This window comes from Caloenas nicobarica, chromosome 2, assembly GCF_036013445.1.
Source record: "Caloenas nicobarica isolate bCalNic1 chromosome 2, bCalNic1.hap1, whole genome shotgun sequence".
Taxonomy (NCBI): Eukaryota; Metazoa; Chordata; class Aves; order Columbiformes; family Columbidae; genus Caloenas; species Caloenas nicobarica.
Genome location: NC_088246.1, coordinates 164253331 through 164278227, shown reverse-complemented (window position 1 = coordinate 164278227; position 24897 = coordinate 164253331). Strand labels below are relative to the sequence as shown.

Below are 24897 nucleotides of genomic sequence, written 5' to 3'. Positions count from 1 at the left end.
CCTTCTCACAGAAGAAAACCATGAAGCCCATATGCCAACCAAACCTTGCCACAGAAAATTAATATACACAGCTACAAGCTTACAAGCAAGAGGGCACAAAGACACCCACAGAGCACAATCAAGACCAAAGGCCAGGCCGAGTGACAGGCTTAATGAGATGGCAGAGTGCAGCTGGGGCATCAAACACCATGGAAGGGGCAGTCGCTCACGCCTGTCACAGCTCCAAAGCCCAGCCCAGCCTGTCAGAGGTGGCAGCAAATGGGGCCCTCTCCTCACAACGCACCTGCAAACCACACGAATGCCATGAGATGACCTCACTGACCACAGTCCACATTTCATACGCTTTGGCCACATCCTCTGCCCACCCTGACACGCGCTAGGACAAGCCAGGATGCTGGTGGCTGTCCTGCTCACCTGGGCACACAGCGCCTCGTATTCAGCCACTGTCGACCAACATCCCCAGGTCCTTTACCACCTGGCAGCTTTCCAGCCACTCTTCCACAAACCTGTAGCGTTCATGGGGCTGTGCTGACCCAAGCGAAGGACCTGACACTTGGCCTGGTTCAACCTCATGCAATTGCTCCCAGCCCACGGCTCCAGCCTGTCCAGGGCCTTCTGTAGAGCCTTCATAGCGCCTAGTGGGTCAACACGCCTGCCTAACTTGGTGTCATGTGCAAACGTACTGAGAGTGCACTCAATCTCCTTGTCCAGATGAAGGAGAAAGACATTAAACAGAACTGGCCCCAGTACTGAGCCCTGGGGAAAAGCACTTGTGAATGGCCACCAAATGGATTTACCTCCAGTACCACAACTCTTGGGGCTCAGCCATCCAGACACTTTTTCAGTCTTCAAAGACTACAGTCGTCCAAGACATGAGCAGCCACTTTCTCTGGGACAAACAGTGTCAGCTCGTCGTCTACACCAGAATACTCTCTATGTAGCAGGAGTAATCTCCTTCACTAATAAAACCTTGAAACATCAACCCTGCACTCCCAGCTCATAAGCAAGACACACACCAAGACACCCAGAGAGCACAACAAGCGTGGAAGGAAAGGCTTAGCGAGATGGAAGCAAGAAGGGCAGGGATCCTCCGCCATGGAAGAGGCAATTCCTCAGGCCCAGCACAGCTCCAAAGCCCAGACCAGTCTGCCAGGGCTGTGAGGAAAAGGGACCCCCTCCACACAACGCAACCGCAAACCACACGAGTGCCATGGGATGACCTCACTGACGACACCCCACCTCTCCTACGCTTTGGCCGCATCCTCTGCCTGCCCTGAAATGCGCTTTCAACACCAAGTCTTCGGCCTCTAATGCTCACACTTCAAAGCTGCCGCTACGGACAAGTGGACACGTCCTCAAGACAAGGACAAGAAATTGGAGCATTGCGCAAGGAAAACACACCCTCCTCATTCCTGGCCAGGCTGTGGCATCCAACAGCTGCTGGCTGCAAAATGCCGTCATGCGCAAAGGCTGTCCCGCCCAGCCAGGACCAGCATAAAAGCCGGCCCAGCGCCTCTCTCCCTCACGCACTTCTCCTGACGCCTTCTCCTCCCTCCGCGCTCAACAAGGTGAGCCTCAGCCCCCTTCCCCTCCTTCTCCTGCCCCGCCTGGCCCCTCTCTTCCAGCACGCTCTGCCCCCAGCCTCAGCAGCCCTCACGCCTCCCCACAGCCCCACACCAGCCTCCCCACTCCCTCGCCCTCCTGCAACACCGCTCCTCACACCCCCAGGCCCCTGCGCTTGCTCAACAGCCTCTCGTCCCTTCCAGGGCCCCTCCGCACCACACACATGGCCTGCTACGACGCCTACCGCCCCTGCGGACCCACCCCGCTGGCCAACAGCTGCAACGAGCCCTGTGCCCTGCAGTGCCAGGACTCCCGCGTCGTCATCCAGCCTCCCGCCGTGCTGGTCACCCTGCCAGGACCCATCCTCACCTCCCACCCTCAGAGCACCGCTGTCGGATCCTCCTCATCGGCTGCCGTGGGCAACGAACTTGGTGCCCAGGGAGTTGCCATCAACTCCGGCGCCTTCGGCTACGGCTACGGCTTCAGAGGCCTGGGCGGCTTCGGAGGCCTGGGTGGCTTCGGAGGCCTGGGCTCCTGCGGCGGCAGAAGGGGCGGCTACATCTGCTAAGGGCTGTCACCACCACCCCTGACGCACACCACCTACCGCATTGAAGCTGCGGCATGGATTGTGGACTCACCACTGGACCCTTCTTGGCACGGGGACCTGCTAGCCATGCCTCCTCCTCTGAAGACACCAAGCATGGAAGGAGGGAAGGCGCCAGCCTCAGCTGCCTGCAAACATTACCCTTGGACCTTCTCCTCTTCTCCCACATCTTTCTTTGAGCTTCAACTTGCTCTCTTCCACTTGGTACTCCAGCCTCTTCCTTTTTTTTCCCTCAATAAAGTTCTCTTGCATCCCAGTCTGAGATGTCTCCTCTTGCTTTCTTCTTCCATGGCTTGTCCAGTCTCACCTGGCACAAAGCCAGGGCTCAAGGAGCCATCATGGTGGGTGGAAAAGAGCTACAAGACGTCTATTAGGAAATACGTCATCAGGAACACCACCCACATGCACCTGGTGGCCTGCCTGGCTGTCACACAAACCCTTCACTTGCCCAAGGAAAAGGCTTGGGCGCGCTCATGCACTTCTACCCTGGCCTCTCATCCAGTCTCCCCATGGCAGCACGTACTTGTCCAAATCACTTCCCCAGCACCACTCGCTGCCCATCACAGCAAACAGAATCATTGACTGCACAAGGAGCCTCTGGACATCATCTCGTTCAACCCAACCTGTTCAAGCATCAGCAGCTCAAGCAGGCTGTCCATGCAGTTTCCAAACAGATGTTCAGTATCTCCAAGGACAGAGACTCCAGTATCTCTCTGCGCAAGCGGTTCCACTTTTTGAGCATCCTCTCACTGAAAAAGTGTTGCCTTCTCCTCCAAGGAAATGGCACGGCTTCTCAACTCTCCCCATTCACCCTTGGCCTGGCCGTGGGCACCTATGACAAGAGACTCATTCCCTTGTCCTTGTTCCCTTTCACTTGAGTATTTAGACACACTGATGACATCTCCTTGTGCTGCCTTGTCTCCTGTCTTTAAAACCCTCCCAGCTCTCTCACCTTCAGCTCATACGAAGGATGTTCCAGTACCTTTGGTATTTCAGTGGTCCCGCACTACTCTCCCTCCACTAAGAACATTTCCTTGTAACACTGGGGGAGCTCTTACCTTGACACAAGACGAAACAAGGGGCCTCATCAACACTGAAAGACAGCATGACCACCTTGAAACCCACTGGCAATGCTCATCCCAAAGCTGCCCTGGAGAATCTCGGCCTCTTTTCACACAAGGCTGCATTGTTGCCTCCTTGTCGGCTTTTCCTCCACCAGCACCACAAAGTCGTGCGCAGAAAGCTGCTTTCCAGCCTGTCAAACCCCAGCATGTCCTGAGGCCCTGTGCTAGGGAATCACATTGATTGGAAAAGACGTAGAGGATCATGGAGTCTTTACCGGTAACCCCACACTATCAAGCCCACCTCTAAATCATGGCCCTAGTGATACAGAGAATTGACTAACTAACACTTAACTAATTAATATTTAGAGAACTAACACTTCAGGAGCTAACGCTTAGAGAGCAAACCCTTAACCCACAACGCTTAGAACCCTTAACCCATATTACAATTGCCTAGCTTTGCTTAGCCTTGTGTAAGAGAAACAAAAGTTTATTGATGACTTTACAGGCCTTGCACAGAGACAAAATCCTGGGTGCATCCTTGGTGCATCCTTGGTTGAATTAGATAACCGAAACCTGGGCACAGGACAGGAGATACGCCAGTTCTAACCAACTCAGCAGTCTGAGTCCCAGCCAACTCAGCACACCAGGCCAGAGGTGAACGTGTACAGAGAAGACGACCCCGGTCCACGATCACTGCGCAGGCTCAGCCAGGAGGGATCAAAGGTGGAGACTATGGAAATGATTTCCCGGAACTCATTGTAATAAGAACCGCCTTCTCGGGGACAGGTTATGAATATGTGTAGGCGCTCCTAGAACTTTCATGAATATGTAACACTTTGCAGTATTTAACTAAGCTCACGGCTACTGGAAAGTTGCACATGTCTTTGGTGAAAATTATTTCCGCGTGTGTACAGCACCTAAACAAACATACCTGCTTTACAATCTTACAGGTTGTAAGGTTACTTTCCATGCGTCACTAGGAACCTCAACTACGCATCTTTGCAACACCTCCAGGGATGGTCACTCCACCACTGCCTTGCGCAGCCTGTTCCAATACCCGACAACACTTCCTGGAAAAAAATTTTTCCTAATATCCAATCTAGACCTCCCATGGCACAACTTGAGGCCATTTCTACTTGTTCTGTCACTTGGTACTTGGGAAAAGAGACTGAATCCCTTCCTCACTACAACCTCTTTTTGAGCAGTTGCAGAGAGCAAGACATCTCCCTTTGCTGCAAAAACATATACCAAAAAGTTTGTATTGTCTTTTCTAGCAGGAGCTGGATTAAGTTCTAGTTGGGCTTTAGCCTTTGTAATTTTCCCCCTGCATAAACTCAAAACATCCTGGTGTTCCTCCTCAGTATCTTGCCTCTTCTTGCAGACGTCAAAAGCTCTCTTTTTTCTCATGAGTTCAAGCCAAACTCCTCAGTTAAGGACAGGCCAGTCTTCTCCCCTGCCAGCTTGTCTTTCAGCATATGGGGACTCTCCCTCGCACATGGGGGAATCTTCTGGTACCTTCTCACAGAAGAAAACCATGAAGCCCATATGCCAACCAAACCTTGCCACAGAAAATTAATATACACAGCTACAAGCTTACAAGCAAGAGGGCACAAAGACACCCACAGAGCACAATCAAGACCAAAGGCCAGGCCTAGTGACAGGCTTAATGAGATGGCAGAGTGCAGCTGGGGCATCAAACACCATGGAAGGGGCAGTCGCTCACGCCTGTCACAGCTCCAAAGCCCAGCCCAGCCTGTCAGAGGTGGCAGCAAATGGGGCCCTCTCCTCACAACGCACCTGCAAACCACACGAATGCCATGAGATGACCTCACTGACCACACTCCACATCTCATACGCTTTGGCCACGTCCTCTGCCCGCCCTGACACGCGCTAGGACGAGCCAGGATGCTGGTGGTTGTCCTGCTCACCTGGGCACACACCGCCTCATATTCAACCACTGTCGACCAACATCCCCAGGTCCTTTACCACCTGGCAGCTTTCCAGCCACTCTTCCACAAACCTGTAGCGTTCACGGGGCTGTGGTGACCCAAGCACAGGACCCGACACTTGGCCTGGTTCAACCTCATGCAATTGCTCCCAGCCCATGGCTCCAGCCTGTCCAGGGCCTTCTGTAGAGCCTTCATAGCGCCAAGTGGGTCAACACGCCTGCCTAACTTGGTGTCATGTGCAAACGTACTGAGAGTGCACTCAATCTCCTTGTCCAGATGAAGGAGAAAGACATTAAACAGAACTGGCCCCAGTACTGAGCCCTGGGGAAACGCACTTGTGAATGGCCACCAAATGGATTTACCTCCAGTACCACAACTCTTGGGCTTCAGCCGTCCAGACACTTTTTCAGTCTTCAAAGACTACAGTCGTCCAAGACATGAGCAGCCACTTTCTCTGGGACAAACAGTGTCAGCTTGTCGTCTACACCAGAACACTCTCTATGTAGCAGGAGTAATCTCCTTCACTAATAAAACCTTGAAACATCAACCCTGCACACCCAGCTCATAAGCAAGACACACACCAAGACACCCAGAGAGCACAACAAGCGTGGAAGGAAAGGCTTAGTGAGATGGAAGCAAGAAGGGCAGGGATCCTCCGCCATGGAAGAGGCAATTCCTCAGGCCCAGCACAGCTCCAAAGCCCAGACCAGTCTGCCAGGGCTGTGAGGAAAAGGGACCCCCTCCACACAATGCAACCGCAAACCACACGAGTGCCATGGGATGACCTCACTGACGACACCCCACCTCTCCTACGCTTTGGCCACATCCTCTGCCTGCCCTGAAATGCGCTTTCAACACCAAGTCTTCGGCCTCTAATGCTCACACTTCAAAGCTGCCGCCACGGACAAGTGGACACGTCCTCAAGACAAGGACAAGAAATTGGAGCATTGCGCAAGGAAAACACACCCTCCTCATTCCTGGCCAGGCTGTGGCATCCAACAGCTGCTGGCTGCAAAATGCCGTCATGCGCAAAGGCTGTCCCGCCCAGCCAGGACCAGCATAAAAGCCGGCCCAGCGCCTCTCTCCCTCACACACTTCTCCTGACGCCTTCTCCTCCCTCCGCGCTCAACAAGGTGAGCCTCAGCCCCCTTCCCCTCCTTCTCCTGCCCCGCCTGGCCCCTCTCTTCCAGCACGCTCTGCCCCCAGCCTCAGCAGCCCTCACGCCTCCCCACCGCCACGCTCCCCACAGCCCCACACCAGCCTCCCCACTCCCTCGCCCTCCTGCAACACCGCTCCTCGCACCCCCATGCCCCTGCGCTTGCTCAACAGCCTCTCGTCCCTTCCAGGGCCCCTCCGCACCACACACATGGCCTGCTACAATGCCTACCGCCCCTGCGGACCCAGCCCGCTGGCCAACAGCTGCAACGAGCCCTGTGCCCTGCAGTGCCAGGACTCCCGCGTCGTCATCCAGCCTCCCGCCGTGCTGGTCACCCTGCCAGGACCCATCCTCACCTCCCACCCCCAGAGCACCGCCGTCGGATCCTCCTCATCGGCTGCCGTGGGCAACGAACTTGGTGCCCAGGGAGTTGCCATCAACTCCGGCGCCTTCGGCTACGGCTACGGCTTCAGAGGCCTGGGTGGCTTCGGAGGCCTGGGCTCCTGCGGCGGCAGAAGGGGCGGCTACATCTGCTAAGGGCTGTCACCACCACCCCTGACGCACACCACCTACCGCATTGAAGCTGCGGCATGGATTGTGGACTCACCTCTGGACCCTTCTTGGCACAGGGACCTGCCGTCCATGGCTCCTCCTCTAAAGGAGCCAGGAAGATCTTGGTGCTCTGGCAACATCTAGGTCACAGAAGCAACCTCAGCTGATGGTCGCCCTACGTGCAGCTTATACTTGTCACCTTCTACTTGGCGCTCCTGCCTTTGCACTCTTTTTTTTCCTCAATAAAGTTCTCTTGCATCCCAGCCTGACACGTCTCACTTTACTTTCTTCTCTCAAGGCTCTTCCAACCTCACCCAGCACAAAGCCAGGGCTCAGGAAGCAAACCGGATAGGGGGGAAAAGGGCCACAAGACCTCTCCCAGGAAATATGGCACCATCTAGACCACCAAGAACACAGACCAGTATTCCGGAGCTCTTCCACAATATGACGCAAGCCCATCACTGGATCAAAGAAAGACTTGGACACCAGAACACTCTCCTCAACATGCCTCTGATGAGACCTCCCAAGGCCAGCACACACTTGACTACCTTTCTTCCCCAGCGTGACTCCCCAGCTCTACCACAAGCACAATCACAGAATCATTAAGTATTTAGACTTTCCTCATGGGTGCACGGGTCCTGCCAAGGCTGTGGTCCAACACAGGCTTCCTACAGGGTCACGCCTCCTGTGGGTGCACCCACCTGCTCCAGCGTCAGGTCCTCCACGGGCTGCAGGTGCTTATCTCCTCCACTGTGGACATTTCCTCCACTGTGAACCTCCACGGGCTGCAGGGGGACAACCTGCTTCAGCCCAGTTCTTCACCACAGGCTGCAGGGCAATCTCTGCTCCACAACCTACAGCACCTCCTGCTCCTCCTTCTTCACTCACCTTGCTGTCTCTAGAGATTTGTCTCCCACCTTTATTCCCTCCTCTCTTCCAGTTACTATTCTGAAGTAGGTTTTGCCCCTTCATAAACATGTTTCCACAGAGGTGCTACCACCATTGCTCGCTGGCTCAGCTTTAGCCAGCAGTGGCTCTGCCTTGGAGCTGGCTGGCTAGTCTTGTAGAATCACGGAACTGGTTGGCTTATGAAAGAATTTTCAGATCACCAAGTCCTGCTGTTAACCTAACAATACCAAGTCTACCACACACCCGTGTCGTCAAGCACCACATCTACACAGTTTTACACACCTCCAGAGATGGTGACTCCACCACTGCCCTGGGCAGCCTGTTCCAATGCCCCAAAACCCTTTAGGGGAAGGCATTTTCCCTAATAGCCGCACTAAACCTCCCCTGGGCCAACTTCAAGCCGCTTTCTCCAGTTCTGTCACTTCCGACAAGAGACCAACACCCTCCGCTCTACGACCTCCTTTCAGGTAGTTGCACAGAGCAAGAAGGTCTCCCCTCAGCCTCCTGTTCTCCAAACTGAATCTCCCAAGGCCCTCTGCTGCTCCCCATCCCACTTGTGCTACAGACCCTTCGCCAGATTCATTGCCCTTTTCTGAACTCGCTCCAGCACCTCAAGGTCTTTCTTGTCATCAAGGGCCCAAAACTGAACCCCGCATTCTAGCTGCAGCCTCAGCAGCACCACATACAGGGGGATGGTCACTGCCCTGCTCCTGCTGGCCACACTACTGATGACACAGGCCAGAATGCTGGTGGCCTTCCTGGCCACCTGGGCACACGCTGGCTCATGTTCTGCCAGCTGCTCACCAGTAGCCCAGGTCCTTTTCCAACAGGTAGCTTTACAGCCTCTCTTTCACCAAGCTTCTAGTGTTCCACGGGCTGGTACTGATGCAAGTGCAGAACACAAAACTTGGCCTTGTTGAACCTCATACAACTGTCATTTTTGCTCGATCTAGGCTGTCCACATCCTTCTCTAGAGCATTCTTACTGTCCAGCAGATCAACATTCCTGCCCAACTTGATGTCATCTGCAAACTTACTGAGGGGGCACTCCACGCCCTTGTCTAGATCATGGAGAAAGATCTTAAACAGAACTGGCCTCAGTACTGAGCCCTGGGGAACACCTCTTGTGAGTGCCCACCAACTGGATTTAACTCCAGTCACCGCAACTCTTTGCGCCCACCCATCCAGCCAGTGTTTTAGCCAGCGAAGGCTATGCCCGTCTAAGCCATGAGCAGCCACTTTCTCCAGGAGAAATGATGTCAAAGACTTTACCAAAATCTTACTCCACAGCATCCACAGCCTTGCCCTCATCCACTAAAGCAGGTCACCTTGTCATAGCAGGAGATCAGGTTGCTCGAGCAGGACCTGCCTTTCATAAACCCATGCTGACTACGTCTGATGACCTGCTGGTCCTGTACCTGCCATATGATGGCACTCAGGATGATCTGTTCCATGACCTTACCAAGCAACAAGGTCAGACTGACACATCTGTAATTCCCCGCTTCCTCTTTTGGACCCTTCTCCTAGATAGGTGTCATATTTGCTAACTTCCAGTCAGTGAGCACCTCCTCGGCGAGTCAGGTCTGCTGATACATGATGGAAAGTGGCTTGGGGAGCACCTCCGCCAGCTCTCTCACAGCTCCTGGGGAAAACCTATCTAGCCCCATACACCTGGGTGTATCAAAGTGGTGTAGCAGCTCACCAACCATTTCCCCTTCGATTCCTGGGGCTTCGTTCTATGCCTCATCACTGTCTTCCAGCTCAGGGAGCTGGCTACACAGAGAACAACTGGTTTTACAATTAGCCACTGAGGCAAAGAAGGCATTAAGGCCTTTTCCACATCCATTGTAAATGTCTTGCTCCCTGAATCCACTACAAGTTGGAGATTCTCCTTAGCTTCCTTTTCCTGCAAAAACATATACCAAAAAGGTTGTATTGTCTTTTCTGGCAGGAGCTGGATTAAGTTCTAGTTGGGCTTTAGCCCTTGTAATTTTCCCCCTGCATAAAACTCAAAACATCCTCGTGCTCCTCCTCAGTATCTTGCCTCTTCTTGCAGACATCAAAAGCTCTCTTTTTTCTCATGAGTTCAAGCCAAACTCCTCAGTTAAGGACAGGCCAGTCTTCTTCTCTGCCAGCTTGTCTTTCGGCATATGGGGACTCTCCCTCGCACATGGGGGAATCTTCTGGTACCTTCTCACAGAAGAAAATCATGAAGCCCATATGCCAACCAAACCTTCCCACAGAAAATTAATATACACAGCTACAAGCTTACAAGCAAGAGGGCACAAAGACACCCACAGAGCACAATCAAGACCAAAGGCCAGGCCTAATGACAGGCTTAATGAGATGGCAGAGTGCAGCTGGGGCATCAAACACCATGGAAGGGGCAGTCGCTCACGCCTGTCACAGCTCCAAAGCCCAGCCCAGCCTGTCAGAGATGGCAGCAAATGGGGCCCTCTCCTCACAACGCACCCGCAAACCACACGAGTGCCATGGGATGACCTCACTGACCACACTCCACCTCTCCTACACTTTGGCCACGTCCTCTGCCCACCCTGACACGCGCTAGGACGAGCCAGGATGCTGGTGGCTGTCCTGCTCACCTGGGCACACAGCGCCTCGTATTCAGCCACTGTCGACCAACATCCCCAGGTCCTTTACCACCTGGCAGCTCTCCAGCCACTCTTCCACAAGCCTGTAGCGTTCACGGGGCTGTGGTGACCCAAGCGCAGGACCCGACTCTTGGCCTGGTTCAACCTCATGCAATTGCTCCCAGCCCACAGCTCCAGCCTGTCCAGGGCCTTCTGTAGAGCCTTCACAGCGCCAATGGGTCAACACGCCTGCCTAACTTGGTGTCATGTGCAAACGTACTGAGAGTGCACTCAATCTCCTTGTCCAGATGAAGGAGAAAGACATTAAACAGAACTGGCCCCAGTACTGAGCCCTGGGGAAACGCACTTGTGAATGGCCACCAAATGGATTTACCTCCAGTACCACAACTCTTGGGCTTCAGCCGTCCAGACACTTTTTCAGTCTTCAAAGACTACAGTCGTCCAAGACGTGAGCAGCCACTTTCTCTGGGAGAAACAGTGTCAGCTTGTCGTCTACACCAGAACACTCTCTATGTAGCAGGAGTAATCTCCTTCACTAATAAAACCTTGAAACATCAACCCTGCACACCCAGCTCATAAGCAAGACACACACCAAGACACCCAGAGAGCACAACGAGCGTGGAAGGAAAGGCTTAGTGAGATGGAAGCAAGAAGGGCAGGGATCCTCCGCCATGGAAGAGGCAATTCCTCAGGCCCAGCACAGCTCCAAAGCCCAGACCAATCTGCCAGGGCTGTGAGGAAAAGGGACCCCCTCCACACAATGCAACCGCAAACCACACGAGTGCCATGGGATGACCTCACTGACGACACCCCACCTCTCCTACGCTTTGGCCGCATCCTCTGCCTGCCCTGAAATGCGCTTTCAACACCAAGTCTTCGGCCTCTAATGCTCACACTTCAAAGCTGCCGCTACGGACAAGTGGACACGTCCTCAAGACAAGGACAAGAAATTGGAGCATTGCGCAAGGAAAACACACCCTCCTCATTCCTGGCCAGGCTGTGGCATCCAACAGCTGCTGGCTGCAAAATGCCGTCATGCGCAAAGGCTGTCCCGCCCAGCCAGGACCAGCATAAAAGCCGGCCCAGCGCCTCTCTCCCTCACACACTTCTCCTGACGCCTTCTCCTCCCTCCGCGCTCAACAAGGTGAGCCTCAGCCCCCTTCCCCTCCTTCTCCTGCCCCGCCAGGCCCCTCTCTTCCAGCACGCTCTGCCCCCAGCCTCAGCAGCCCTCACGCCTCCCCACCGCCATGCTCCCCACAGACCCACACCAGCCTCCCCACTCCCTCGCCCTCCTGCAACACCGCTCCTCGCACCCCCACGCCCCTGCGCTTGCTCAACAGCCTCTCGTCCCTTCCAGGGCCCCTCCGCACCACACACATGGCCTGCTACGACGCCTACCGCCCCTGCGGACCCACCCCGCTGGCCAACAGCTGCAACGAGCCCTGTGCCCTGCAGTGCCAGGACTCCCGCGTCGTCATCCAGCCTCCCGCCGTGCTGGTCACCCTGCCAGGACCCATCCTCACCTCCCACCCCCAGAGCACTGCTGTCGGATCCTCCTCATCGGCTGCCGTGGGCAACGAACTTGGTGCCCAGGGAGTTGCCATCAACTCCGGCGCCTTCGGCTACGGCTACGGCTTCAGAGGCCTGGGCGGCTTCGGAGGCCTGGGTGGCTTCGGAGGCCTGGGCTCCTGCGGCGGCAGAAGGGGCGGCTACATCTGCTAAGGGCTGTCACCACCACCCCTGACGCACACCACCTACCGCATCGAAGCTGCGGCATGGATTGTGGACTCACCTCTGGACCCTTCTTGGCACGGGGACCTGCTGTCCATGGCTCCTCCTCTAAAGGAGCCAGGAAGATCTTGGTGCTCTGGCAACATCTAGGTCACAGAAGCAACCTCAGCTGATGGTCGCCCTACGTGCAGCTTATACTTGTCACCTTCTACTTGGCGCTCCTGCCTTTGCACTCTTTTTTTTCCTCAATAAAGTTCTCTTGCATCCCAGCCTGACACGTCTCACTTTACTTTCTTCTCTCAAGGCTCTTCCAACCTCACCCAGCACAAAGCCAGGGCTCAGGAAGCAAACCGGATAGGGGGGAAAAGGGCCACAAGACCTCTCCCAGGATATATGGCACCACCTAGACCACCAAGAACACAGACCAGTATTCCGGAGCTCTTCCACAATATGACACAAGCCCATCACTGGATCAAAGAAAGACTTGGACACCAGAACACTCTCCTCAACATGCCTCTGATGAGACCTCCCAAGGCCAGCACACACTTGACTATCTTTCTTCCCCAGCGTGACTCCCCAGCTCTACCACAAGCACAATCACAGAATCATTAAGTATTTAGACTTTCCTCATGGGTGCACGGGTCCTGCCAAGGCTGTGGTCCAACACAGGCTTCCTACAGGGTCACGCCTCCTGTGGGTGCACCCACCTGCTCCAGCGTCAGGTCCTCCACGGGCTGCAGGTGCTTATCTCCTCCACTGTGGACATTTCCTCCACTGTGAACCTCCACGGGCTGCAGGGGGACAACCTGCTTCAGCCCAGTTCTTCACCACAGGCTGCAGGGCAATCTCTGCTCCACAACCTACAGCACCTCCTGCTCCTCCTTCTTCACTCACCTTGCTGTCTCTAGAGATTTGTCTCCCACCTTTATTCCCTCCTCTCTTCCAGTTACTATTCTGAAGTAGGTTTTGCCCCTTCATAAACATGTTTCCACAGAGGTGCTACCACCATTGCTCGCTGGCTCAGCTTTAGCCAGCAGTGGCTCTGCCTTGGAGCTGGCTGGCTAGTCTTGTAGAATCACGGAACTGGTTGGCTTACGAAAGAATTTTCAGATCACCAAGTCCTGCTGTTAACCTAACAATAACAAGTCTACCACACACCCGTGTCGTCAAGCACCACATCTACACAGTTTTACACACCTCCAGAGATGGTGACTCCACCACTGCCCTGGGCAGCCTGTTCCAATGCCCCAAAACCCTTTAGGGGAAGGCATTTTCCCTAATAGCCGCACTAAGCCTCCCCTGGGCCAACTTCAAGCCGCTTTCTCCAGTTCTGTCACTTCCGACAAGAGACCAACACCCTCCGCTCTACGACCTCCTTTCAGGTAGTTGCACAGAGCAAGAAGGTCTCCCCTCAGCCTCCTGTTCTCCAAACTGAATCTCCCAAGGCCCTCTGCTGCTCCCCATCCCACTTGTGCTACAGACCCTTCACCAGATTCATTGCCCTTTTCTGAACTCGCTCCAGCACCTCAAGGTCTTTCTTGTCATCAAGGGCCCAAAACTGAACCCCGCATTCTAGCTGCAGCCTCAGCAGCACCACATACAGGGGGATGGTCACTGCCCTGCTCCTGCTGGCCACACTACTGATGACACAGGCCAGAATGCTGGTGGCCTTCCTGGCCACCTGGGCACACGCTGGCTCATGTTCTGCCAGCTGCTCACCAGTAGCCCAGGTCCTTTTCCAACAGGTAGCTTTACAGCCTCTCTTTCACCAAGCTTCTAGTGTTCCACGGGCTGGTACTGATGCAAGTGCAGAACACAAAACTTGGCCTTGTTGAACCTCATACAATTGTCATTTTTGCTCGATCTAGGCTGTCCACATCCTTCTCTAGAGCATTCTTACTGTCCAGCAGATCAACATTCCTGCCCAACTTGATGTCATCTGCAAACTTACTGAGGGGGCACTCCACGCCCTTGTCTAGATCATGGAGAAAGATCTTAAACAGAACTGGCCTCAGTACTGAGCCCTGGGGAACACCTCTTGTGAGTGCCCACCAACTGGATTTAACTCCAGTCACCGCAACTCTTTGCGCCCACCCATCCAGCCAGTGTTTTAGCCAGCGAAGGCTATGCCCGTCTAAGCCATGAGCAGCCACTTTCTCCAGGAGAAATGATGTCAAAGACTTTACCAAAATCTTACTCCACAGCATCCACAGCCTTGCCCTCATCCACTAAAGCAGGTCACCTTGTCATAGCAGGAGATCAGGTTGCTCGAGCAGGACCTGCCTTTCATAAACCCATGCTGACTACGTCTGATGACCTGCTGGTCCTGTACCTGCCATATGATGGCACTCAGGATGATCTGTTCCATGACCTTACCAAGCAACAAGGTCAGACTGACACATCTGTAATTCCCCGCTTCCTCTTTTGGACCCTTCTCCTAGATAGGTGTCATATTTGCTAACTTCCAGTCAGTGAGCACCTCCTCGGCGAGTCAGGTCTGCTGATACATGATGGAAAGTGGCTTGGGGAGCACCTCCGCCAGCTCTCTCACAGCTCCTGGGGAAAACCTATCTAGCCCCATACACCTGGGTGTATCAAAGTGGTGTAGCAGCTCACCAACCATTTCCCCTTCGATTCCTGGGGCTTCGTTCTATGCCTCATCACTGTCTTCCAGCTCAGGGAGCTGGCTACACAGAGAACAACTGGTTTTACAATTAGCCACTGAGGCAAAGAAGGCATTAAGGCCTTTTCCACATCCATTGTAAATGTCTTGCTCCCTGAATGCACTACAAGTTGGAGATTCTCCTTAGCTTCCTTTTCCTGCAAAAACATATACCAAAAAGGTTGTATTGTCTTTTCTGGCAGGAGCTGGATTAAGTTCTAGTTGGGCTTTAGCCCTTGTAATTTTCCCCCTGCATAAAACTCAAAACATCCTCGTGCTCCTCCTCAGTATCTTGCCTCTTCTTGCAGACATCAAAAGCTCTCTTTTTTCTCATGAGTTCAAGCCAAACTCCTCAGTTAAGGACAGGCCAGTCTTCTTCTCTGCCAGCTTGTCTTTCGGCATATGGGGACTCTCCCTCGCACATGGGGGAATCTTCTGGTACCTTCTCACAGAAGAAAATCATGAAGCCCATATGCCAACCAAACCTTCCCACAGAAAATTAATATACACAGCTACAAGCTTACAAGCAAGAGAGCACAAAGACACCCACAGAGCACAATCAAGACCAAAGGCCAGGCCTAATGACAGGCTTAATGAGATGGCAGAGTGCAGCTGGGGCATCAAACACCATGGAAGGGGCAGTCGCTCACGCCTGTCACAGCTCCAAAGCCCAGCCCAGCCTGTCAGAGATGGCAGCAAATGGGGCCCTCTCCTCACAACGCACCCGCAAACCACACGAGTGCCATGGGATGACCTCACTGACCACACTCCACCTCTCCTACACTTTGGCCACGTCCTCTGCCCGCCCTGACACGCGCTAGGACGAGCCAGGATGCTGGTGGCTGTCCTGCTCACCTGGGCACACACCGCCTCATATTCAGCCACTGTCGACCAACATCCCCAGGTCCTTTACCACCTGGCAGCTTTCCAGCCACTCTTCCACAAACCTGTAGCGTTCACGGGGCTGTGGTGACCCAAGCGCAGGACCCGACTCTTGGCCTGGTTCAACCTCATGCAATTGCTCCCAGCCCACAGCTCCAGCCTGTCCAGGGCCTTCTGTAGAGCCTTCATAGCGCCTAGTGGGTCAACACGCCTGCCTAACTTGGTGTCATGTGCAAACGTACTGAGAGTGCACTCAATCTCCTTGTCCAGATGAAGGAGAAAGACATTAAACAGAACTGGCCCCAGTACTGAGCCCTGGGGAAATGCACTTGTGAATGGCCACCAAATGGATTTACCTCCAGTACCACAGCTCTTGGGCTTCAGCCGTCCAGACACTTTTTCAGTCTTCAAAGACTACAGTCGTCCAAGACGTGAGCAGCCACTTTCTCTGGGAGAAACAGTGTGAGCTTGTTGTCTACACCAGAACACTCTCTATGTAGCAGGAGTAATCTCCTTCACTAATAAAACCTTGAAACATCAACCCTGCACACCCAGCTCATAAGCAAGACACACACCAAGACACCCAGAGAGCACAACAAGCGTGGAAGGAAAGGCTTAGTGAGATGGAAGCAAGAAGGGCAGGGATCCTCCGCCATGGAAGAGGCAATTCCTCAGGCCCAGCACAGCTCCAAAGCCCAGACCAGTCTGCCAGGGCTGTGAGGAAAAGGGACCCCCTCCACACAATGCAACCGCAAACCACACGAGTGCCATGGGATGACCTCACTGACGACACCCCACCTCTCCTACGCTTTGGCCGCATCCTCTGCCTGCCCTGAAATGCGCTTTCAACACCAAGTCTTCGGCCTCTAATGCTCACACTTCAAAGCTGACGCCACGGACAAGTGGACACGTCCTCAAGACAAGGACAAGAAATTGGAGCATTGCGCAAGGAAAACACACCCTCCTCATTCCTGGCCAGGCTGTGGCATCCAACAGCTGCTGGCTGCAAAATGCCGTCATGCGCAAAGGCTGTCCCGCCCAGCCAGGACCAGCATAAAAGCCGGCCCAGCGCCTCTCTCCCTCACACACTTCTCCTGACGCCTTCTCCTCCCTCCGCGCTCAACAAGGTGAGCCGCAGCCCCCTTCCCCTCCTTCTCCTGCCCCGCCTGGCCCCTCTCTTCCAGCACGCTCTGCCCCCAGCCTCAGCAGCCCTCACGCCTCCCCACAGCCCCACACCAGCCTCCCCACTCCCTCGCCCTCCTGCAACACCGCTCCTCGCACCCCCACGCCCCTGCGCTTGCTCAACAGCCTCTCGTCCCTTCCAGGGCCCCTCCGCACCACACACATGGCCTGCTACGACGCCTACCGCCCCTGCGGACCCACCCCGCTGGCCAACAGCTGCAACGAGCCCTGTGCCCTGCAGTGCCAGGACTCCCGCGTCGTCATCCAGCCTCCCGCCGTGCTGGTCACCCTGCCAGGACCCATCCTCACCTCCCACCCCCAGAGCACCGCCATCGGATCCTCCTCATCGGCTGCCGTGGGCAACGAACTTGGTGCCCAGGGAGTTGCCATCAACTCCGGCGCCTTCGGCTACGGCTACGGCTTCAGAGGCCTGGGCGGCTTCGGAGGCCTGGGCTCCTGCGGCGGCAGAAGGGGCGGCTACATCTGCTAAGGGCTGTCACCACCACCCCTGACGCACACCACCTACCCCATTGAAGCTACGGCATGGATTGTGGACTCACCTCTGGACCCTTCTTGGCACGGGGACCTGCTGTCCATGGCTCCTCCTCTAAAGGAGCCAGGAAGATCTTGGTGCTCTGGCAACATCTAGGTCACAGAAGCAACCTCAGCTGATGGTCGCCCTACGTGCAGCTTATACTTGTCACCTTCTACTTGGCGCTCCTGCCTTTGCACTCTTTTTTTTCCTCAATAAAGTTCTCTTGCATCCCAGCCTGACACGTCTCACTTTACTTTCTTCTCTCAAGGCTCTTCCAACCTCACCCAGCACAAAGCCAGGGCTCAGGAAGCAAACCGGATAGGGGGGGAAAAGGGCCACAAGACCTTTCCCAGGAAACATGGCACCACCTAGACCACCAAGAACACAGACCAGTATTCCGGAGCTCTTCCACAATATGACACAAGCCCATCACTGGATCAAAGAAAGACTTGGACACCAGAACACTCTCCTCAACATGCCTCTGATGAGACCTCCCAAGGCCAGCACACACTTGACTATCTTTCTTCCCCAGCGTGACTCCCCAGCTCTACCACAAGCACAATCACAGAATCATTAAGTATTTAGACTTTCCTCATGGGTGCACGGGTCCTGCCAAGGCTGTGGTCCAACACAGGCTTCCTACAGGGTCACGCCTCCTGTGGGTGCACCCACCTGCTCCAGCGTCAGGTCCTCCACGGGCTGCAGGTGCTTATCTCCTCCACTGTGGACATTTCGTCCACTGTGAACCTCCACGGGCTGCAGGGGGACAACCTGCTTCAGCCCAGTTCTTCACCACAGGCTGCAGGGCAATCTCTGCTCCACAACCTACAGCACCTCCTGCTCCTCCTTCTTCACTCACCTTGCTGTCTCTAGAGATTTGTCTCCCACCTTTATTCCCTCCTCTCTTCCAGTTACTATTCTGAAGTAGTTTTTGCCCCTTCATAAACATGTTTCCACAGAGGTGCTACCACCATTGCTCGCTGGCTCAGCTTTAGCCAGCAGTGGCTCTGCCTTGGAGCTGGCTGGCTAGTCTTGTAGAATCACGGAACTGGTTGGCTTACGAAAGAATTTTCAGATCACCAAGTCCTGCTGTTAACCTAACAATACCAAGTCTACCACACACCCGTGTCGTCAAGCACCACATCTACACAGTTTTACACACCTCCAGAGATGGTGACTCCACCACTGCCCTGGGCAGCCTGTTCCAATGCCCCAAAACCCTTTAGGGGAAGGCATTTTCCCTAATAGCCGCACTAAACCTCCCCTGGGCCAACTTCAAGCCGCTTTCTCCAGTTCTGTCACTTCCGACAAGAGACCAACACCCTCCGCTCTACGACCTCCTTTCAGGTAGTTGCACAGAGCAAGAAGGTCTCCCCTCAGCCTCCTGTTCTCCAAACTGAATCTCCCAAGGCCCTCTGCTGCTCCCCATCCCACTTGTGCTACAGACCCTTCACCAGATTCATTGCCCTTTTCTGAACTCGCTCCAGCACCTCAAGGTCTTTCTTGTCATCAAGGGCCCAAAACTGAACCCCGCATTCTAGCTGCAGCCTCAGCAGCACCACATACAGGGGGATGGTCACTGCCCTGCTCCTGCTGGCCACACTACTGATGACACAGGCCAGAATGCTGGTGGCCTTCCTGGCCACCTGGGCACACGCTGGCTCATGTTCTGCCAGCTGCTCACCAGTAGCCCAGGTCCTTTTCCAACAGGTAGCTTTACAGCCTCTCTTTCACCAAGCTTCTAGTGTTCCACGGGCTGGTACTGATGCAAGTGCAGAACACAAAACTTGGCCTTGTTGAACCTCATACAATTGTCATTTTTGCTCGATCTAGGCTGTCCACATCCTTCTCTAGAGCATTCTTACTGTCCAGCAGATCAACATTCCTGCCCAACTTGATGTCATCTGCAAACTTACCGAGGGGGCACTCCACGCCCTTGTCCAGATCATGGAGAAAGATCTTAAACAGAACTGGCCTCAGTACTGAGCCCTGGGGAACACCTCTTGTGAGTGCCCACCAACTGGATTTAACTCCAGTCACCGCAACTCTTTGCGCCCACCCATCCAGCCAGTGTTTTAGCCAGCGAAGGCTATGCCCGTCTAAGCCATGAGCAGCCACTTTCTCCAGGAGAAATGATGTCAAAGACTTTACCAAAATCTTACTCCACAGCATCCACAGCCTTGCCCTCATCCACTAAAGCAGGTCACCTTGTCATAGCAGGAGATCAGGTTGCTCGAGCAGGACCTGCCTTTCATAAACCCATGCTGACTACGTCTGATGACCTGCTGGTCCTGTACCTGCCATATGATGGCACTCAGGATGATCTGTTCCATGACCTTACCAAGCAACAAGGTCAGACTGACACATCTGTAATTCCCCGCTTCCTCTTTTGGACCCTTCTCCTAGATAGGTGTCATATTTGCTAACTTCCAGTCAGTGAGCACCTCCTCGGCGAGTCAGGTCTGCTGATACATGATGGAAAGTGGCTTGGGGAGCACCTCCGCCAGCTCTCTCACAACTCCTGGGGAAAACCTATCTAGCCCCATACACCTGGGTGTATCAAAGTGGTGTAGCAGCTCACCAACCATTTCCCCTTCGATTCCTGGGGCTTCGTTCTATGCCTCATCACTGTCTTCCAGCTCAGGGAGCTGGCTACACAGAGAACAACCGGTTTTACAATTAGCCACTGAGGCAAAGAAGGCATTAAGGCCCTTTCCACATCCATTGTAAATGTCTTGCTCCCTGAATCCACTACAAGTTGGAGATTCTCCTTAGCTTCCTTTTCCTGCAAAAACATATACCAAAAAGGTTGTATTGTCTTTTCTGGCAGGAGCTGGATTAAGTTCTAGTTGGGCTTTAGCCCTTGTAATTTTCCCCCTGCATAAAACTCAAAACATCCTCGTGCTCCTCCTCAGTATCTTGCCTCTTCTTGCAGACGTCAAAAGCTCTCTTTTTTCTCATGAGTTCAAGCCAAACTCCTCAGTTAAGGACAGGCCAGTCTTCTTCTCTGCCAGCTTGTCTTTCGGCATATGGGGACTCTCCCTCGCACATGGGGGAATCTTCTGGTACCTTCTCACAGAAGAAAATCATGAAACCCATATGCCAACCAAACCTTGCCACAGAAAATTAATATACACAGCTACAAGCTTACAAGCAAGAGGGCACAAAGACACCCACAGAGCACAATCAAGACCAAAGGCCAGGCCTAATGACAGGCTTAATGAGATGGCAGAGTGCAGCTGGGGCATCAAACACCATGGAAGGGGCAGTCGCTCACGCCTGTCACAGCTCCAAAGCCCAGCCCAGCCTGTCAGAGATGGCAGCAAATGGGGCCCTCTCCTCACAACGCACCTGCAAACCACACGAGTGCCATGGGATGACCTCACTGACCACACTCCACCTCTCCTACACTTTGGCCACGTCCTCTGCCCGCCCTGACACGCGCTAGGACGAGCCAGGATGCTGGTGGCTGTCCTGCTCACCTGGGCACACACCGCCTCATATTCAGCCACTGTCGACCAACATCCCCAGGTCCTTTACCACCTGGCAGCTTTCCAGCCACTCTTCCACAAACCTGTAGCGTTCACGGGGCTGTGGTGACCCAAGCGCAGGACCCGACTCTTGGCCTGGTTCAACCTCATGCAATTGCTCCCAGCCCACGGCTCCAGCCTGTCCAGGGCCTTCTGTAGAGCCTTCATAGCGCCTAGTGGGTCAACACGCCTGCCTAACTTGGTGTCATGTGCAAACGTACTGAGAGTGCACTCAATCTCCTTGTCCAGATGAAGGAGAAAGACATTAAACAGAACTGGCCCCAGTACTGAGCCCTGGGGAAATGCACTTGTGAATGGCCACCAAATGGATTTACCTCCAGTACCACAGCTCTTGGGCTTCAGCCGTCCAGATACTTTTTCAGTCTTCAAAGACTACAGTCGTCCAAGACGTGAGCAGCCACTTTCTCTGGGAGAAACAGTGTGAGCTTGTCGTCTACACCAGAACACTCTCTATGTAGCAGGAGTAATCTCCTTCACTAATAAAACCTTGAAACATCAACCCTGCACACCCAGCTCATAAGCAAGACACACACCAAGACACCCAGAGAGCACAACGAGCGTGGAAGGAAAGGCTTAGTGAGATGGAAGCAAGAAGGGCAGGGATCCTCCGCCATGGAAGAGGCAATTCCTCAGGCCCAGCACAGCTCCAAAGCCCAGACCAGTCTGCCAGGGCTGTGAGGAAAAGGGACCCCCTCCACACAATGCAACCGCAAACCACACGAGTGCCATGGGATGACCTCACTGACGACACCCCACCTCTCCTACGCTTTGGCCGCATCCTCTGCCTGCCCTGAAATGCGCTTTCAACACCAAGTCTTCGGCCTCTAATGCTCACACTTCAAAGCTGACGCCACGGACAAGTGGACACGTCCTCAAGACAAGGACAAGAAATTGGAGCATTGCGCAAGGAAAACACACCCTCCTCATTCCTGGCCAGGCTGTGGCATCCAACAGCTGCTGGCTGCAAAATGCCGTCATGCGCAAAGGCTGTCCCGCCCAGCCAGGACCAGCATAGAAGCCGGCCCAGCACCTCTCTCCCTCACACACTTCTCCTGACGCCTTCTCCTCCCTCCGCGCTCAACAAGGTGAGCCGCAGCCCCCTTCCCCTCCTTCTCCTGCCCCGCCTGGCCCCTCTCTTCCAGCACGCTCTGCCCCCAGCCTCAGCAGCCCTCACGCCTCCCCACAGCCCCACACCAGCCTCCCCACTCCCTCGCCCTCCTGCAACACCGCTCCTCGCACCCCCACGCCCCTGCGCTTGCTCAACAGCCTCTCGTCCCTTCCAGGGCCCCTCCGCACCACACACATGGCCTGCTACGACGCCTACCGCCCCTGCGGACCCACCCCGCTGGCCAACAGCTGCAACGAGCCCTGTGCCCTGCAGTGCCAGGACTCCCGCGTCGTCATCCAGCCTCCCGCCGTGCTGGTCACCCTGCCAGGACCCATCCTCACCTCCCACCCCCAGAGCACCGCCGTCGGATCCTCCTCATCGGCTGCCGTGGGCAACGAACTTGGTGCCCAGGGAGTTGCCATCAACTCCGGCGCCTTTGGCTACGGCTACGGCTTCAGAGGCCTGGGCGGCTTCGGAGGCCTGGGTGGCTTCGGAGGCCTGGGCTCCTGTGGCGGCAGAAGGGGCGGCTACATCTGCTAAGGGCTGTCACCACCACCCCTGACGCACACCACCTACCCCATTGAAGCTACGGCATGGATTGTGGACTCACCTCTGGACCCTTCTTGGCACGGGGACCTGCTGTCCATGGCTCCTCCTCTAAAGGAGCCAGGAAGATCTTGGTGCTCTGGCAACATCTAGGTCACAGAAGCAACCTCAGCTGATGGTCGCCCTACGTGCAGCTTATACTTGTCACCTTCTACTTGGCGCTCCTGCCTTTGCACTCTTTTTTTTCCTCAATAAAGTTCTCTTGCATCCCAGCCTGACACGTCTCACTTTACTTTCTTCTCTCAAGGCTCTTCCAACCTCACCCAGCACAAAGCCAGGGCTCAGGAAGCAAACCGGATAGGGGGGGAAAAGGGCCACAAGACCTCTCCCAGGAAACATGGCACCACCTAGACCACCAAGAACACAGACCAGTATTCCGGAGCTCTTCCACAATATGACACAAGCCCATCACTGGATCAAAGAAAGACTTGGACACCAGAACACTCTCCTCAACATGCCTCTGATGAGACCTCCCAAGGCCAGCACACACTTGACTATCTTTCTTCCCCAGCGTGACTCCCCAGCTCTACCACAAGCACAATCACAGAATCATTAAGTATTTAGACTTTCCTCATGGGTGCACGGGTCCTGCCAAGGCTGTGGTCCAACACAGGCTTCCTACAGGGTCACGCCTCCTGTGGGTGCACCCACCTGCTCCAGCGTCAGGTCCTCCACGGGCTGCAGGTGCTTATCTCCTCCACTGTGGACATTTCCTCCACTGTGAACCTCCACGGGCTGCAGGGGGACAACCTGCTTCAGCCCAGTTCTTCACCACAGGCTGCAGGGCAATCTCTGCTCCACAACCTACAGCACCTCCTGCTCCTCCTTCTTCACTCACCTTGCTGTCTCTAGAGATTTGTCTCCCACCTTTATTCCCTCCTCTCTTCCAGTTACTATTCTGAAGTAGTTTTTGCCCCTTCATAAACATGTTTCCACAGAGGTGCTACCACCATTGCTCGCTGGCTCAGCTTTAGCCAGCAGTGGCTCTGCCTTGGAGCTGGCTGGCTAGTCTTGTAGAATCACGGAACTGGTTGGCTTACGAAAGAATTTTCAGATCACCAAGTCCTGCTGTTAACCTAACAATACCAAGTCTACCACACACCCGTGTCGTCAAGCACCACATCTACACAGTTTTACACACCTCCAGAGATGGTGACTCCACCACTGCCCTGGGCAGCCTGTTCCAATGCCCCAAAACCCTTTAGGGGAAGGCATTTTCCCTAATAGCCGCACTAAACCTCCCCTGGGCCAACTTCAAGCCGCTTTCTCCAGTTCTGTCACTTCCGACAAGAGACCAACACCCTCCGCTCTACGACCTCCTTTCAGGTAGTTGCACAGAGCAAGAAGGTCTCCCCTCAGCCTCCTGTTCTCCAAACTGAATCTCCCAAGGCCCTCTGCTGCTCCCCATCCCACTTGTGCTACAGACCCTTCACCAGATTCATTGCCCTTTTCTGAACTCGCTCCAGCACCTCAAGGTCTTTCTTGTCATCAAGGGCCCAAAACTGAACCCCGCATTCTAGCTGCAGCCTCAGCAGCACCACATACAGGGGGATGGTCACTGCCCTGCTCCTGCTGGCCACACTACTGATGACACAGGCCAGAATGCTGGTGGCCTTCCTGGCCACCTGGGCACACGCTGGCTCATGTTCTGCCAGCGGCTCACCAGTAGCCCAGGTCCTTTTCCAACAGGTAGCTTTACAGCCTCTCTTTCACCAAGCTTCTAGTGTTCCACAGGCTGGTACTGATGCAAGTGCAGTACACAAAACTTGGCCTTGTTGAACCTCATACAACTGTCATTTTTGCTCGATCTAGGCTGTCCACATCCCCTTCTCTAGAGCATTCTTACTGTCCAGCAGATCAACATTCCTGCCCAACTTGATGTCATCTGCAAACTTACCGAGGGGGCACTCCACGCCCTTGTCTAGATCATGGAGAAAGATCTTAAACAGAACTGGCCTCAGTACTGAGCCCTGGGGAACACCTCTTGTGAGTGCCCACCAACTGGATTTAACTCCAGTCACCGCAACTCTTTGCGCCCACCCATCCAGCCAGTGTTTTAGCCAGCGAAGGCTATGCCCGTCTAAGCCATGAGCAGCCACTTTCTCCAGGAGAAATGATGTCAAAGACTTTACCAAAATCTTACTCCACAGCATCCACAGCCTTGCCCTCATCCACTAAAGCAGGTCACCTTGTCATAGCAGGAGATCAGGTTGCTCGAGCAGGACCTGCCTT

General features: G+C 54.5%; 4 protein-coding genes across 4 annotated transcripts; all 4 read left to right on the top strand.

Moving 5' to 3' along the window:
* The first annotated feature begins 1786 nt into the window (after positions 1-1786).
* Positions 1787-2131, top strand: LOC135985044 (feather beta keratin-like). The gene has a single exon (XM_065627960.1). It carries the CDS (start codon positions 1787-1789, stop codon positions 2129-2131), a length of 345 nt encoding a protein of 114 aa, XP_065484032.1.
* Positions 2132-6546: 4415 nt separating this feature from the next.
* On the top strand, positions 6547-6873 carry LOC135984762 (feather beta keratin-like). Its single transcript, XM_065627265.1, has one exon. It carries the CDS (start codon positions 6547-6549, stop codon positions 6871-6873), a length of 327 nt encoding a protein of 108 aa, XP_065483337.1.
* Positions 6874-11785: 4912 nt separating this feature from the next.
* LOC135985043 (feather beta keratin-like) lies at positions 11786-12130 on the top strand. The gene has a single exon (XM_065627959.1). The coding sequence runs from the start codon at positions 11786-11788 to the stop codon at positions 12128-12130; it is 345 nt and encodes a 114-aa protein (XP_065484031.1).
* Positions 12131-22254: 10124 nt separating this feature from the next.
* LOC135985042 (feather beta keratin-like) lies at positions 22255-22599 on the top strand. The gene has a single exon (XM_065627958.1). It carries the CDS (start codon positions 22255-22257, stop codon positions 22597-22599), a length of 345 nt encoding a protein of 114 aa, XP_065484030.1.
* The last annotated feature ends 2298 nt before the right edge of the window (positions 22600-24897 follow it).

Coding starts and splice junctions, on each gene's coding strand:
- LOC135985043 (XM_065627959.1), top strand. CDS start 11,786: ATGGCCTGCTACGACGCCTACCGCCCCTGCGGACCCACCCCGCTGGCC.
- LOC135985044 (XM_065627960.1), top strand. CDS start 1,787: ATGGCCTGCTACGACGCCTACCGCCCCTGCGGACCCACCCCGCTGGCC.
- LOC135985042 (XM_065627958.1), top strand. CDS start 22,255: ATGGCCTGCTACGACGCCTACCGCCCCTGCGGACCCACCCCGCTGGCC.
- LOC135984762 (XM_065627265.1), top strand. CDS start 6,547: ATGGCCTGCTACAATGCCTACCGCCCCTGCGGACCCAGCCCGCTGGCC.